Source organism: Pempheris klunzingeri, chromosome 2 (genome assembly GCF_042242105.1).
Source record: "Pempheris klunzingeri isolate RE-2024b chromosome 2, fPemKlu1.hap1, whole genome shotgun sequence".
Classification (NCBI taxonomy): Eukaryota; Metazoa; Chordata; class Actinopteri; order Acropomatiformes; family Pempheridae; genus Pempheris; species Pempheris klunzingeri.
Genome location: NC_092013.1, coordinates 13,996,023 through 14,011,029, shown reverse-complemented (window position 1 = coordinate 14,011,029; position 15,007 = coordinate 13,996,023). Strand labels below are relative to the sequence as shown.

Genomic DNA, 15,007 nt, shown 5'->3' with positions numbered 1-15,007 from the left:
ATTGTGTTTAAGAAAGATCAACCGTGAAGTCGACCTCCCACGTTTTAATTCCTGAATGTTGATCTGTAAATGTGACCTGCTCACCGTGCTGTTTTCTAAGGATTCATCAAACGGGGTTTTAGTGAGCGCTGTAAGGCTACGCACTGAAATCCGATCAAGAATGAGCTAATAAACTGAGCCGGAGAGTGGGGTTCTTGCTGCCATTTACTTCACATCCCACAATCACTTCCTCCTGTGGGAACAGGCACAGATTGTACTCCATTGATAACTTATCAAGATAAAAAGCTTAAATGTCAGTTTTGCTTTTTTATCTTCCGGCTTTCTTTGATATCTGACACTTTCCTAATGCAATACGTGTGCCAGGCTTTCTCGTCATGTACAATGGTCAGACTGAGGAGCTCTAAAATTGCCAAAACATATTAGGAATTTGGTTTAAACAGTCACAGGCGAGAGAGAAGAGACAGTCTGTTGTGAAATATGCTATGATTCGAGTGGGCGGGAGACTAAATAGTGATTAAGTGGTGCTGGTCGCCGGTTATTGTTGAGGTTAATTTATATGGCACCTCATGTGTCTGTGATAGTCATCTTGGGTACTAATGAGTCTCTCTGTTTGAGGTCTGCTCTGATACCTACTGTTGTTCTCTGATGAGAGGGAGAGTATAGAACCACCTTAATCCGAAGGCTGTCAAAAAGCAGAATAATTGCTATTTTTGAACTTAACATTATCCTAATGCTGTGCGACTTAATGTGCGAGTCAGAAAGAGAGACAATATACAGTATGTACCAGAGCCACAGATGGGAGCTGTAAAGCCACAATATGGGAGGTGACAGAATGCAGCTCTATATTTGCACTCTTCCCCCGTTTTTCTATCCACGCGTTTTTATTTGTATGCTCACGCAGATGTGTGTGTGTGTGTGTGTGTGTGTGTGCGCATTTGTGTTTCTGCAGTCGGAGGATGGCGAAGAGGAGAACCCGCTGGAGAGCGCAACATCTTTGGAGCTGGAGTTTGTGGACGATCCCAATTTCAAAAATAAAGTCAACTACTCCTCAAGTGCGGTCCAGATTCCTACAGACATATACAAAGGCTGTAAGTATATATGAATATTTCTTTTTTGTTAGTGTTCTGGTGGAAAGGTGATCATTCTTAAACACACACACACACACACACACACACACTCAAAGAAATCAATAACCACATAGGAAATAGCTCTAAAATGCAAACAACAAGTAACATATAGTCTTGAATACTGACAGTGCTTAGCTAAAGTTAAATTACAGGCCCAGTGAAACAGCATTTAGAGCGTCTTTAGCTTCAATAATGTCACACATTTTCAGGTAAAACAGAATTAATGAGGGAAGTATCATTTCCGCAGGGATTTAATCAGGGATTTGATTTGATTGCTCAAAGTGGGCATAGCATAACAAGCGCAGCTTTCTGGAGATTCACAACATTATGAAGCTGTAGACTGTTTTCACCCACACCTCTCTCACCTGCTTTGGAAGATCATATGGAGGGGGGAGAGGGAAAAATGAATACAGCAAACTTCAGCCATGCTCTTTTGGAAATGTTTTTGCCTACTGAGATCTTGAAAAATGCCTCAAAAGTCATCGTGTCGCTCCACTAGATAGTCTCATATACTCAGTTAGTCTCTCCAAATCACTACTGACTGTTTAAAGGTACATGTTCAACCCACTAAATCTGTAATGCCAGTGAGTGATTGTGATATTTGTTAATACAAGGACGCGGGGTAGTAATAGAAAATTTGAATTATATTTCATTGGCTCTTTAAAACGTGTTTTGTATACTGAATAATTTCAACCATTAGCAGGGCTAAGACAGAAATCTACATTTAGTAGGGTGGGTATGCAAGCCCATATCATTGAAGCGGTTACCGGTGCTGTTGGCTGTGCTACAGAGTTTGTTGGCGTTATCAGCTGTTTTACCTGTATCATGAATGTACTGCCGGGCCATGGATAGATGTCTTCTGTTTTGACGTGACCTCTCCCCTCTCTCTCGGTATGTAAGCTCAATGTCTTCCTCTTTTTTATATCAGCCAGCACTTTAGCACACTAACATGATTTTAGATGACAGTCGGTCTCTCACGCCAGATCTGTACTGTATATATTTTTTTTCTCTCTGCGTGGGCATGGTCTCCCCCACTCGTAGACCCTGCCTGGCACCGTGCTGCCCTGCGGACATAACACCCTCCGTAGTCTGCAGCTGCCAAATGGACAAAAGGGAACACGTGTACCTTCTGGGACTCTGATTTTTCCTGGCATGTTCCCTCTGTTATCCACCTCTAACCTTTTGGACACTTTCTGCCTGCCTCTTTAAAGACTCACAAACCAGAGCATGTGCAGACAGGCAGCCATTTTCACAGTGGCAATTTTTTCTTTCTGTTATTGTCTAGCTCTTTGCCTTCTTTGTTGAACTGGCAGTGTATGGCACCTGTCTGTAACAATGCCCTCCAGCTGTGTCTCCAGACAGATCTTGTCAGAATTAGACACTCTTGGTTCAGGAAGAGATGTCAAAGGCCACAGCTAACTCACAATAGAGCAATCAGGCCTGCACATTGTTCCCGGAGCCATTTTGTGCCAGCTCTGGTTCCCCTGTCTGAAGATATGAGTCAGAGAATAAAGGCCTCTTGATTGAGCCTGGTGGAGACTAGAAGAGTAGAGTGCTATAGTACATGGAATTAGTTTTTTTTTTCCATTTCTCTTCTGTGGAAAATGTTTACTATTGATGTTGTTTAGTAAACTCCCATTGCGCGGTCTGCTGTGCGGAGATTGCCAACTGCAGATTTTGTGCCAACTCCCATTATGAATGTGGTGTTTTTTTGTCGTCGCTGGTAAATAAACAGTGTTGAAAAACATGTTGCTGCCCAAATGTACAGTTATTTTTCTGCTGCTACTAGCACAACACAGCTGAATGTTACACCAAAGTGTCAGCATGGAGGTGCATCGTGGGTTTTGACGAGGTAGACCTCCATAGATTTCTGCCTGTCCACTGTGATTTTAACAATGTTACAGCAGTGTGATGCTAAATCGGTGGAGTTCTCTTTTATCTAACTGAGCCTGCAGAAATTTACATGAAGTTCATGTCATGGGATCTGCGTTTGCTTCAGAGAGATGGTGAAAGGGGATCATTATCTGTACAGCATGTCGTGTTATTCTCTGGTCCCACCAGTGGGAGCCTGCAAGGTGCCTTGGAGAGGATGTCTGAGGAAACTAATGTGGGCGGATTGTTGTCCTCTGGGTCTGGAGAGGTCTGGATCTACAGTATACAGTGGGGCAAAAAAGTATTTAGTCAGCCACCAATTGTGCAAGTTCTCCCACTTAAAATGATGAGAGAGGCCTGTAATTTTCTTCATAGGTACACTTCAACTGTGAGAGACAGAATGGGGGGAAAAAATCCAGGAAATCACATTGTAGGATTTTTAATGAATTAATTAGTAAATTCCTTGGTAAAATAAGTATTTGGTCAATAACAAAAGTTGATCTATACTTTGTTATATACCCTTTGTTGGCAATGACAGAGGTCAAACGTTTTCTGTAAGTCTTCACAAGGTTTTCACACACTGTTGCTGGTATTTTGGCCCATTCCTCCATGCAGATCTCCTCTAGAGCAGTGATGTGGCTGACTAAATACTTTTTTGCCCCACTGTATCTGTGGGTTTAGGATTAGCAGAAGAGAAGCAGTGTGAGTGTCAGCGCTCATTTCTCAAGGGGAGGCCAGAGGAAAGGCAGAGAAAAGAAAACTGTCAGAAGAATGGGGCAGAGTCCACTGTACAGCATAATGTTCAACAGTTGTTTTGAAATTCTCAAGTGTTTATTAGTACTCGCGGTCTGTATTGTTGAAGTGACTTGCTTTGATTTGTAAACATTGTTAATGCACTGAATAAATTGACTGTTTTCCAGAAAATGGCAGCATGAATTGGCAGTCACAGCGAAATTGGTGTCCTTGGAGATGGACTGAGAGAGACACAGATAGGAGGAAAGATAGAAAGAAGAGGGGTGAGAGGAGAGTGAAGGAGAAGAGACACTTTAATAATAGAAACCATTTAGAGCAAGGGAAAAAAGAGCATTTTCTTTTTTTCTATTTTTTTTATTGTGATCCTTTCAGCAGCTAAATGAGGCAGTGCATGCGTCCTGGTTTGATTTGTCTGCTAGGCCCCATGTCCGTTTATTGAGATTGAGAGTGTTCCCTGAGCGCAGTAATGAACCATTTTATGATTCATTATCCCACCGCTGATTCCTGCTGCCAAGTCTGCAAACTTTCTAATTAGCTTAGGTCAAACATTCATACAGTTTTCTTCTAATTATCATCGCTTATTACAGGATGGACATCGCAACACAGCCACAAAGGAATAAATTGATGTGGGTGGCGTCGTCTATGGAAAAACAGGTTTTATTCTCCCAGTGAATGTTACAGCAGTGGCGAGAAAGAGGCAGGGATTTGCTGAATAATTGCAGAGGAAGGGCTCTGGGAATATAATCTTGAAAGTAATCTCTGAGAAATAAGGATGAAAAAACAGTGAGGAAATATACAAATTATTCTTTGGCAAGTATTTTCTAGGTTCAGCGGAATCTTGCGGGTAATTGGACCGAGTTCACACTGTAGATGGAGGATACTAAGCCAGATTGGGTCATTCTACAGTTGCACATGTACATTATAACATGTTGAAAATATAGAAAATATAGAAGGTTGTAAAGCCTTTTTTTTTTTTTTTTTTTTTTTAAGGTAGTAATTATGTGTGTATAGGATACACATAGTGCGTGCCTACATTAGTGTTTGCATGAGAATAAATAACCACTGTTCCCAGCAGGGAATAAAGAAAACCACCAGTGAATGTAGGAAGTCCTTTCATTAAATTTGAAGATTAAATCCGCTGCATGCGGCGCCTTTTCCAGCGGCCTAACGTCATGTTGTCAGTTTGCTATTGTAGTCAAGCACAGTGAGAAACTTGGTTGTCAGAAATGAATGGCGAGGACTGGCTAACTGTGTGTGCAGATGAAAGAGCACAGCTTAAATGTCTTGCACGGAGCGATTAACCCACCCACCACACCCTCCACACACACACACACACACACACACACACACACACACAGACAAACACACAGACACGCACACACAGACATACGCACACACCACATCCATCATTTCCACCCTGTGCGTGCATGTCCTTTTGGTGAAGCCACTGCTTCTTTCTTCGTTTTAGAACCGTACTGGTGGGTTTACATGACAAAATTAGGTTTACTTTACATATTGCTAACATTGTCCCATGTATACCATCATTTTTTTCAGCAGGCTTTATGTTTTCAGGCTGTCCGTCCATCCGTGCGTCCCATTTTTGTGAACTCTGTATCTCAGGAAAGCCCCGAGAAAGACTCAAGGATGAACTGTTAAGACTTTAGTGGTCAAAGGTCAAGGATTATCGTCATTGTCCTTTTCTCACAAAACATGTTTTTTTGCCACAGCTCAAGAATTCATACATTCATACAAAAATTCACCCAAATGTCTGATAGGATAAAATTATGCAGTGATGACTTTTTATGTCTAAAAGGTCAAAATTGTTAGCTTCTTTGCAGCAGCATCCATATTTGAAACATTGACAGAGAATGAATCAGAACAGTTGCAGCCATGAAATCGAAACAATTAGCTGAAAGATGCAGAGAAGCAGCTTTAAGAGCTGACTTCAGCAATTATTAGACCACCCTTGTTTTCTTCAATTTCTTGTTCATTTTAATGCCTGGTACCACTAAAGGTACATTTGTTTGGACAAATGTAATGATAACAACAAAAATAGCTCATAATAGTTTAATTTAAGAACTGATATCTAGCCATTTTCCGTGGTTTTCTTGATAATAACCAAAATCACATCTTACTTCTTACATCAATAGCTATGGCATTGTACTGCCAAAAACAGTGCTTTTAGGCATTCCATGTTTTCTTTTCTGTCTGTTAGTCACATGATACACACAGGAGTTAGTACTTGATTGCATAACCATTGTTTTTGATGACTGCAGACATGCGTCTTGGCATGCTCTCCACCAGCTTCTGACATTGTTCTGCTGTCACAGCAGCCCATTCCTGTTGCAAAAATTCAAACAAATTTGCTTTGTTTTTGGGCGTGTGGTTCTCCATTTTGAGTTTGATGATGTTCCACAGGTTTTCAATTGGATTTAGATCTGGTGATTGAGCAGGCCAAGGCATGGTTCGAATGTTCTGCTTCTCCATCCAGGCTTTAACTGACCTTGCCATGTGGCAAGGGGCATTGTCTTGTTGGAAAATCCAGTCATTCGAGGCAGGAAAGAGTTTATCAGCTGATGGAAGAAGACTGTTTTCAAGAGTAGCCCTGAACGTGACCTGGTTCATTCGCCCTTCACACAATTGCATTTGCCCTGTTCCACCCATACTGAAACGACCCCAGATCATCACCGATCCACCCCCATGTTTTACAGTAGGGGCAAGACAGTCTGGTTTGTAGGCTTCTCCAGGCTTCCTCCTAACCAGTAAGTTGGCTGGAGTGGGCATCAACTCAACATTGGATTCATCACTGAAGAGAACCTTAGCCCAATCATCAACAGTCCAATCCTTGTGATCCCTAGCCTTTCGTTGATGAAGGGCTTCTTCCGTGCCCTGTGTGACTTCAGACCAGCTTCAAGAAGTCGGTTTCGAACTCACACAGTCACATTTCTCGACAGTGCCCACTCATTTTTAAGGTCCCTGGAGGTCTGACGACGATTCCTGACACAGGAACGGATGAGTGCACGGTCCTCTCGTGGGGTAGAAAGACGTTTCCTGCCTCGACCAGCTAGCAATTTGGTAGTACCATGTTCGACTTGCTTTTTCTTGGTGTAATGAACGGCTGTCTTGGAGATCTTCAGTTTTTTGGCTACCTGTCTGTCACTCATGCCAATTTCCAGCAGTGCCAAGATGGCTGCCTTTGTGGCTTCGCATAATTCTTTTGTTTTAGGCATCATGTGAGAGCTGACAACTTCTGAGTTGTGCTTCGGCTTGAATGTAAGCAGGAAATCACTCTAGGCCTTTGCACGTACAGTGCTGCTTATGCTGCTAAGTGTTCACTCTTATGACATACCTATCTCTAACTATGAAGGAAATTAAACTGCAATGTTATGCTTTAGAGAGTGATCAGAAGTAATAGAAAGTATAAATAATGTGTAGGCTAGGCAGTAGGTTAACGTGTTCAATTATTTATGAGACTTTGATTAACAAGAAAGCACCAAAACCAGCCGCAAGCTTGTACTCCCTGCCCTTTGAATGTTAACCTTCATTTTACTACTGCACTCTCTGGTCTGTGGATGGATCCCCTGTGGGAAGCTCCAAGCAAAAAAAATCAGCCAGTTCACCTTTCTAAAGAGCAAATTGCACGGTGTACATAATGTGCAGTGGAAAATTGAGTGCAACAGATACAGCAGATACAGAGTCAACGCAGCGTCGTATGAGATTTGAAAAGAAGAGAAAGATTTGCATCTGCAGGGTTTTATTTGAGTGAAACTACCTCTGAAGTCTCTCATCCCATTAAAAATTAATCTGGAGAGAAGTCAGCTCGCCTGGTACTGGAGGGACAAAGGCAACTTTTGATAGACAGACACAGGTCTGTTCACCAAAGGAAGGGGAAGTGATATAGAGAGCAATGAGAATCATGCTTTGTTACTTAGTGAAAGTATATGCCGTGGCTTCAATTAGTGAATGTTGTCACTTTACTACATGCTACGTTTGTCATCTTAAAGTTATAAGCTGTGAATTCTTGAGATTTGCTTTAGCTAAATGTAAAATATCATGTTTTATGAGTGTGTGTCTCTGTGTGTATGTGTGTGTGTGTGTGTGTGTGCACATTAAGCACGTGCAGCCAGTGTTCGTTTCACACGCCCCAGGTTTCCTTCCAGTGGAGGAGGCTTCCCTGTCAACCAGCTCACGCCACACTGGAGATCAACTCAGCCCCTCTCAACATCAAACCAGATTTAAATGTGTGGAAAAAAAAGCAAAAGTGATTTGTGAAAGAAAAAAAATAGAGTGAAAGTGCAAAAAAAAAAAAAAGAGAAGAAAGCGATAGAGAGAGGGGGGATAAGAGAAATTGGATTTAAAGTTAAACCAAAAGAGAAGAAAGACAGTGTAAACACTGCAGGCTGTATTTCTGTCGTTTTTGACTTTACAGACTCCATCTCTCTCTCTCTGCCCCCCACCCATCCACCCCTATAGTGTGTGCCCAGTGAAGGGGCACTATCATTTACCCGCACACTAATTAGAACAGTCAGCACAGCAAACTCCACTTCACTCATCACCAGGCTCACAAATTACATTTCATGTGTTTGTTATTTACTGCTCTTCTTTAATTAGAAAAAAAATTCAGAGGAGCACTCTGGAGGTGTGGTGAAATCTCCCCCATCCCGTCTTATTCTGTCGGCTATATTCAATAATCATCCTTTCTCAAAGAAATTTCCATTTATGTCCCCCCTTCACAGCCTGAGATTACCATTTAGCAAAACTGTGGTCCTCAATGACAAATACACTAAATGTTCTCGAGTGAAACTGTTGGAACCCTTTACATGAATTTAAATTATAGTTAGTTAAGGCCGCTGTTTCAGTAGCAAAGAAATTCTTAGAAACCGTTGTAATACACCGCAAGTAATACAAATTAGGTTGTACAGTGTCTTCTGGATGTTATTTTTCTCAACCAAAGGTTTTTTGGGAAGGCTTAGACTGTGTTTTAGCTTGTCTTTGCTGCTGTGTGAGCTGCTGCCAGTTCCTGTTGCTGCCGTTTCCTCTGCAGGATGAAAGGTTTAAGGTTCAGACTCTTAAACACTCAGCCAGACCACAAAGCAGCCCTGGAAGATGTGGAAAGGGAGACGGCAAGGAAACAGGAGAGATGGGAGATAGAAGTGGGTTGACGGCACAGAGAGACACAGAAGGAGGTGGTACATGCAGATGCTGGGATGCTGCTCTGTAATGACCTCGAGCTGTGCGCGAAGCTGTGTGTTTATCCAGCTGCTCGTTTTACGGTACAAAAACATTGTCTCGCTTACCTTTAGTGTTATTTGAAAAATGCTCACAGTGAGGTCTTCAAATTATCCAGCGTGACTGGGACACTGCTGCTGGAAATACATGCTGCTGTTGAATTTTTGTAAATGTCACTTTTCAGCACAAACAAAATTCTGTTCACCTCCGTTGTTTTGAAATCTGGAAAAATTACAGCAAAACTATCCAACAATCTGCTTGTTCAAACAACACAGGGGCAAGTGAGAAGTTATATTTTTGTAATTGGGACAAACTGCTCCTTCAAGTGAAATGACCAATGATTTTACTCTTTACTCTGCCAGAAGTCATGTGGAAAGCTGTTAATTGTCAGTGCATTACAAACAGTGTTAACTCCTACAGCATACAGTGCATGTGTTACGCCCCGGCTCGCTAGGGGGAAAGAGGCGCAAACATAAATGACCAGTTGGAACAAAAAGGTCGCCTCACAGTTGTTTTTATTACAAATGGCTGGGATAAATGGTGCCGAACAAACAAAGAAAGACAGGAGGAAATGGAGGGCGGTTAGGTGCTACTCCAAAAAAAAAACAAATCAGAACCAAAAGAGAACTCAACCTGAGTTTGCTAAACTAAACTAATTATGGACACCACTCAAAAATAAAGGAAACAAAAGACTTCCTACTCTAAGATAACAAAACTGAAATACAGGGGAGTAGCACCCTTGACGCTACACAGCGTTTTTACAAAGCTACCGAACACAAAATGGTAGCTATCCTACGCCCAATCCTCTTATCACCTAACAGGCGAGTTAGTAACAGGACCGCAGTCCCTTGAGGCAAGCTGCTTTACATACCAACACACCAAAAAACTACATCCACCCGAGAACAACAGCTGCCTCGACTGCTGGTTAAGGTCTCTTTTAAAGGAGCCCGCGGTGTTTGGGAGCTCCCTCACTGGACGGTCGATCATCCAATGGCATCCGGTGGAGGGAGGGAGAACCGGTTGTGGGCATGCCGCAGTCTAGGAAGACACACCTCCAGTCCACAGGCGGTGCTCCAGAATAAACAGGGGAGACAGGGCAAAACACTACATACAAAAAAGGCCACGGGCCGTAACAGCATGAGAAATAACCTTTAAAATATGACTTTGGAAAATACGCTTTCTGCATATCAACTCACTAACATTCAAAATGAGTTGTATGCCTGCCTGTCTGTTTGAGTAATGCCACCTATATGTCAAAGTAAGTAGAATTGAACTACACCTCTAACACTCAGTCACTCTGTTTAAGAAGTAGAATATGTAAACGCTTTATGGCGATGATGGTAATAATGGTTATGACTCTTCAAGGGTACTTAGCTAATAGCTTTAGCTCCATTACCATTATGGATTTCTTATGAGGGACCACTTGTGTTCCGCCATGAAATATTATAGACCACTGTGCCTTTCTTCTGCACTGTGCTCTGTGTGTACAGTAAATGCATGAACCTATTTATATCATGTTGGATTAATACAGTGCATAAGATGCAGTCCGGTTGGGATGGCTCCTTATCTTGGGTATATCGGTGTGAATAATGTGTGTATGAGTGGTTGGGAGGTGGGGGTCGTAGTATAGTGGTGGTGGTGGGGTGGTTTGAGAAATGGTCTCATGGAGAGATGCTCCATAAATCCCACTCATAATTGTTTCCCTACTTGGTGTGCAGTCTTGCTCCATAAAGGGGCAAAGCCAAGGGTGCTCTAAATGTCAGGGGAGCGGCGCGCTGATGAATTACCTTTTAAAGATATCAGAGGGGGGTGTGTTTCACGTGAAAGATGAGCCCAACGCAGCGCTCGGAGGCCCTGTCTGCCTGTGTGAGCATATTTCCCCCCAGGGGAAATTTGTCTTTTTATCAACTGTCCAGAGAAGTCACGGCCTATCCTCACTGAATAAATCAAAGAGAATTAGTTTGCTGTGTTGTCTTATCTCTGATGTGCCCGTTTTTCTGTAGAGATCGCTTACAGATGTATGTTTGTTTGTGTGTGTTTGCCGAGCTGGCCTGACAGTAGAGGTGGCTCACATCTGCATCGGACTAGTTTAGTTTCAGCTGGCAAAATAAACACACATATACTTTGGTCTGTCTTATTACTCTTGATTGAAAGACACACCAGCACCACTGCCACCATCAGTAGATACATCATGTACACACAAACATTCAGGAAATATACCGTAGCTTGTGTGTGTGTGTGTGTTCAGCCCTGGACAGCACACACACACACACACACACACACACACACACGATAATCCTTGTAGCATAGCTGGAGTTGGTTAATACCATGACGTTAGTCAAGGTAGCTGAGATGGTGCCAGTTTTTAACAGAGGTCACAGGATGTCTCTTTGCCCTTGGCCTGTCCTGGATAGCTATCATTACAGACCCAGTGCCTCTCCAGATAAGAGCGCCCAGAACTTCACAGCACACAGGATGCTGCTGCAGCAACCTGCTGTGATAGCTCATGCTTAAAGGATAATACTTTTTACACATTATTCAGATGGCTCTTTGACCACAGAGCATTGCACGGCTAAGATGAAATTGAAATGCATGGTTTGGTTTTCTGATAATCTCCACACAAACGTCTGTAACATATAGCCACTGGTCTCCCTGAGATGAATTGGAGTGATGGGAGCGACTGAGGCAAGTTCAGAAATTCATGGTCAAAATGGCAGTGATACTGAGTGTCGCTAATTTCTCTCCCTGCTTCACACTTTCTAGTTCTTCAGACCATCTGGAGTGTTGGCTAATGTAAACACTGCGATGCGAGAGATAGAACATGAAGCTGTTTTAATTTCTAATTCTGGTATCAAGCAATTAAGTTTGTAGGAGAAATGTTACTGCAGCACATTCTTCAGAAAAGAGTCAAACAACCGCACAGCAGAAAGCTGACAAAATATTGCTTTCCAATAAATCAGAAGTCATATTTTACAATGATAGTGAAGCCTCAGCTGTCCTAACAATTCAACAAGTATAAGATAGTGATCAACAACTTGTAGTTTTTCATTTGCCATTTGTTCACCTTCCATCCAAAGGACAAAGGTGAACTGACATTTGTCACTTAATTTGAAAAAAAACTCAAATAATCAATTCTGTGACCTCATTCAGGTTCTGCCATTTTCAATTTAGCAGTTTAAAGTGAAGATAGTTTTGTGTTTTGCTTTCTCTCCTTCCCTCACGGGCAAGAAATTGCCTTTTTCAGGCAGTGAAAGCAGCCACTCATTCATGTTAATTTCTGTGTTGCTTTCCATTAATCGCCCTCCCCCTCTCTCTGGGTTTTTATGCTTATCCCTATCTGTAGGGCTGCCTCTATCCTCCTCCATTCTTCCTTTGTGTTTGCGTCTATGAATTTTGAGAAAACATGTTAAGGAGCTCCCCTTGGTGATGACAGCAATTTGGCTTTCATATATTCCTATCCTCCAGACACTTCTTAGTGCTGCTGTAGCAAGTGTACACGTGTGTGTATGTTAGTGTGTGTTTGTTTTACAGGGTGCTAAAGAGTAGTCAAACTTTGAGCTTTTGTTTTGAGCTACAATTTTAGAGAGAATTTGGTTGGAACTGATCATTAAGCTGAGTTTTCATCTCATTGTGATTGTGATTATTCAGAGGCTTTCAGTTTACAGTAAAGGAAGTGAGCAGTGGTTGGGTGAAGGTCAGTGGTCAGTTTTACACCTTTTAACTGACTGCTCATCAAAGATAGCAGTAATTGAAAACATGGGAAAAGTGGATAATGATCATTTATTTGTGTGGAGTTCAAACGAGGGGTTGAGGAAATCTGGACTTGTCGGTTCAGAGGCTTGTCTTGTTTTGGTAGCCTGAGTAATTAAATCAGAGAAGCAAGTGAAGTTCTCTTCAGCTCAGTGCCTCGTCTTGTTTCCTCTTTAATCAGATGGCTATTAAAGCTCTGCACTCCCCATCTTCTGACTTCAGCTTAGCTATGAAACAGACCAAAAGCTTTTTTTTGGTTTGTGTGGGTTTGTGTGTGAATGCATTTTGTTCTGTTTCATTGTGTTTTTGTGTCATGTAATGATGAAAAATGAAATAATCTGGATCAAAAAGTCAAAAAGGTATAGTGTAAATGGTGTAAATACAATATAAGTTACAACAGTGTGAGGTGGAGAGGAAACCTGACACATGTTGACATGACCGTAGTGTCAGTCCAGCCCCACCAGTGTGTTATTCCACCTCTTGTTGACTAGATGATGAATACTTCTCTCCACAACCACAAATCCATTTTACGGAGTACCACTGACCTGTGATATGTATCTGTGACCCTACATTTTAACTCGAGCCACGCATGCTTGAGCAGACCTTTACTTTTTGTCTCTCTTTTTCACCCCTTTCTTCTCTCTTCTCTCCCAGTCACCAAACGCCCACAAGTTTTCAAACACAAACACTTGTTAATGGACATTTGCAGAAATTGTTAGTATTTCGCTGCTATCAAAAGTTCAGAAGTGGCTTCTGCTCCACTTGCTGCGAGTGACATATGACCACATCCAAGGTCATCTCAGATTCTTCCTCTGCACTCCTCAGAGATCCCCCAGATTAGACTGATGCCCTGCTCAGACAGCTACCGCCGGCCGAGCTGCCTGCATATATCCATTCTTATGTACTCAGCTCACTGCTGCTGGCACAGACAAGGTTGTTCAGCAAGGAGAAGTGACCTTTGGGCTACTAGCAGAGAGAGAACCTGGTGTTCTGCACTATGATAACACTATATTTTGGGCTCACTGTTCAAAAATCAGGTAATTTATCTGCATTTATTTTAGAAAACAGTTACAAAAAATCTGTTATACAAAACTGTGGATTTAAAGATGCATCACCTTAAAGATGCAGTGTGTTCTCAAACCCCTTACGACACCAGATGATAGTCTCGTCTTTCCTCTTCTTCCTCTTCAAACAGATGAACATATGCCACTAAGTTAAAGCTGCCACTTTAATATATATATATACCTTTTAGTGTTTATTTTTCTACAATTTGAAAGACTGTGCCACATAATCTGCAACTCAGCATATTCTAAGTGGAGCTCATTGCAAAAGGACTTTGTTTTTCTGAAGCACTGCTTCTCTTGCAGCAGAATTCACAAATGTTTGGCTGTATGGTGACACTGAAATGAAAATTAGTTTAAACTTTATCTTTTCTGTGTAAACTAATCAACCGGAAAACGATGAGCCAGAATGAAAACTATGTTTGCGAGTTCACTATTGTTCATTGTGTGTGTCCCAACAGCCCCAGTCATCCTAAATGAGTTAAACTGGACCCAGGCACTGGAGAGGGTCTTCATAGAGAACCGTCGGGACGACAGCTCTCTGCGTTGGCAGGTGTTTGGCAGCGCCACAGGAGTGACACGATACTACCCAGGTAGGCTGCACGGTACCGAGTCAACCGTCTGCGTTAAAACTCAGCAAGATAAAGTCTAAATTGACCCTAGGGCTCCTCAGCTGCAGAACATTGGCAATCTCTTATCAGATGGCTATACAGGAAGACAGATAGACAGAATGAATTTATGATTACTTTGATCTAATCTGATCTGAAATATCCTACAGTGAACTGTATGGCCTATAACTTATTTTCTTGCCCTCTCTGCAGCCACTCCATGGAGGGCGCCCAACAAGATTGACCTGTACGATGTCCGCAGAAGACCTTGGTAAGTACCACCTTTATCAGGACCAGCATTCATAAAGTGTTTTATTTCAACACCACTGAAACTTTGTCTTTTTCTCCCATTATTAATGTCTACAGGCTATTTGAGGAAGAATGCTGAGCAAAAAAAAAAACATCCATCATTTTTCCTCATAATTTGTTAACACAGAAGTAATTTTCAGAGGCATTTATTTCTTAAATTGGCACATTTGTTTAAGGAACAATAATAGTGATTGTAAAAAACTACACCGGTGTTGTCCTAGATGTGTTTTCATTCCTTCAATTCAGGCTCTGGACAGATTTTATAATTAACATAAGAGGAAGAGTTGGGTTTGTTAGA

The 15,007-nt window shown here is 41.9% G+C and overlaps 1 protein-coding gene across 1 annotated transcript in view; it reads left to right on the top strand.

The window, feature by feature from the left end:
• Positions 1 to 15,007, top strand: part of cacna2d2a (calcium channel, voltage-dependent, alpha 2/delta subunit 2a) — a 140,187-nt gene that overhangs the window by 89,453 nt on the left and 35,727 nt on the right. The window contains exons 6-8 of the mRNA XM_070844091.1: positions 950 to 1,088; positions 14,254 to 14,385; positions 14,614 to 14,671. Of these exons, the coding sequence (XP_070700192.1) occupies positions 950 to 1,088; positions 14,254 to 14,385; positions 14,614 to 14,671 (329 nt within the window). The remainder of the gene's footprint in view (positions 1 to 949; positions 1,089 to 14,253; positions 14,386 to 14,613; positions 14,672 to 15,007) is intronic.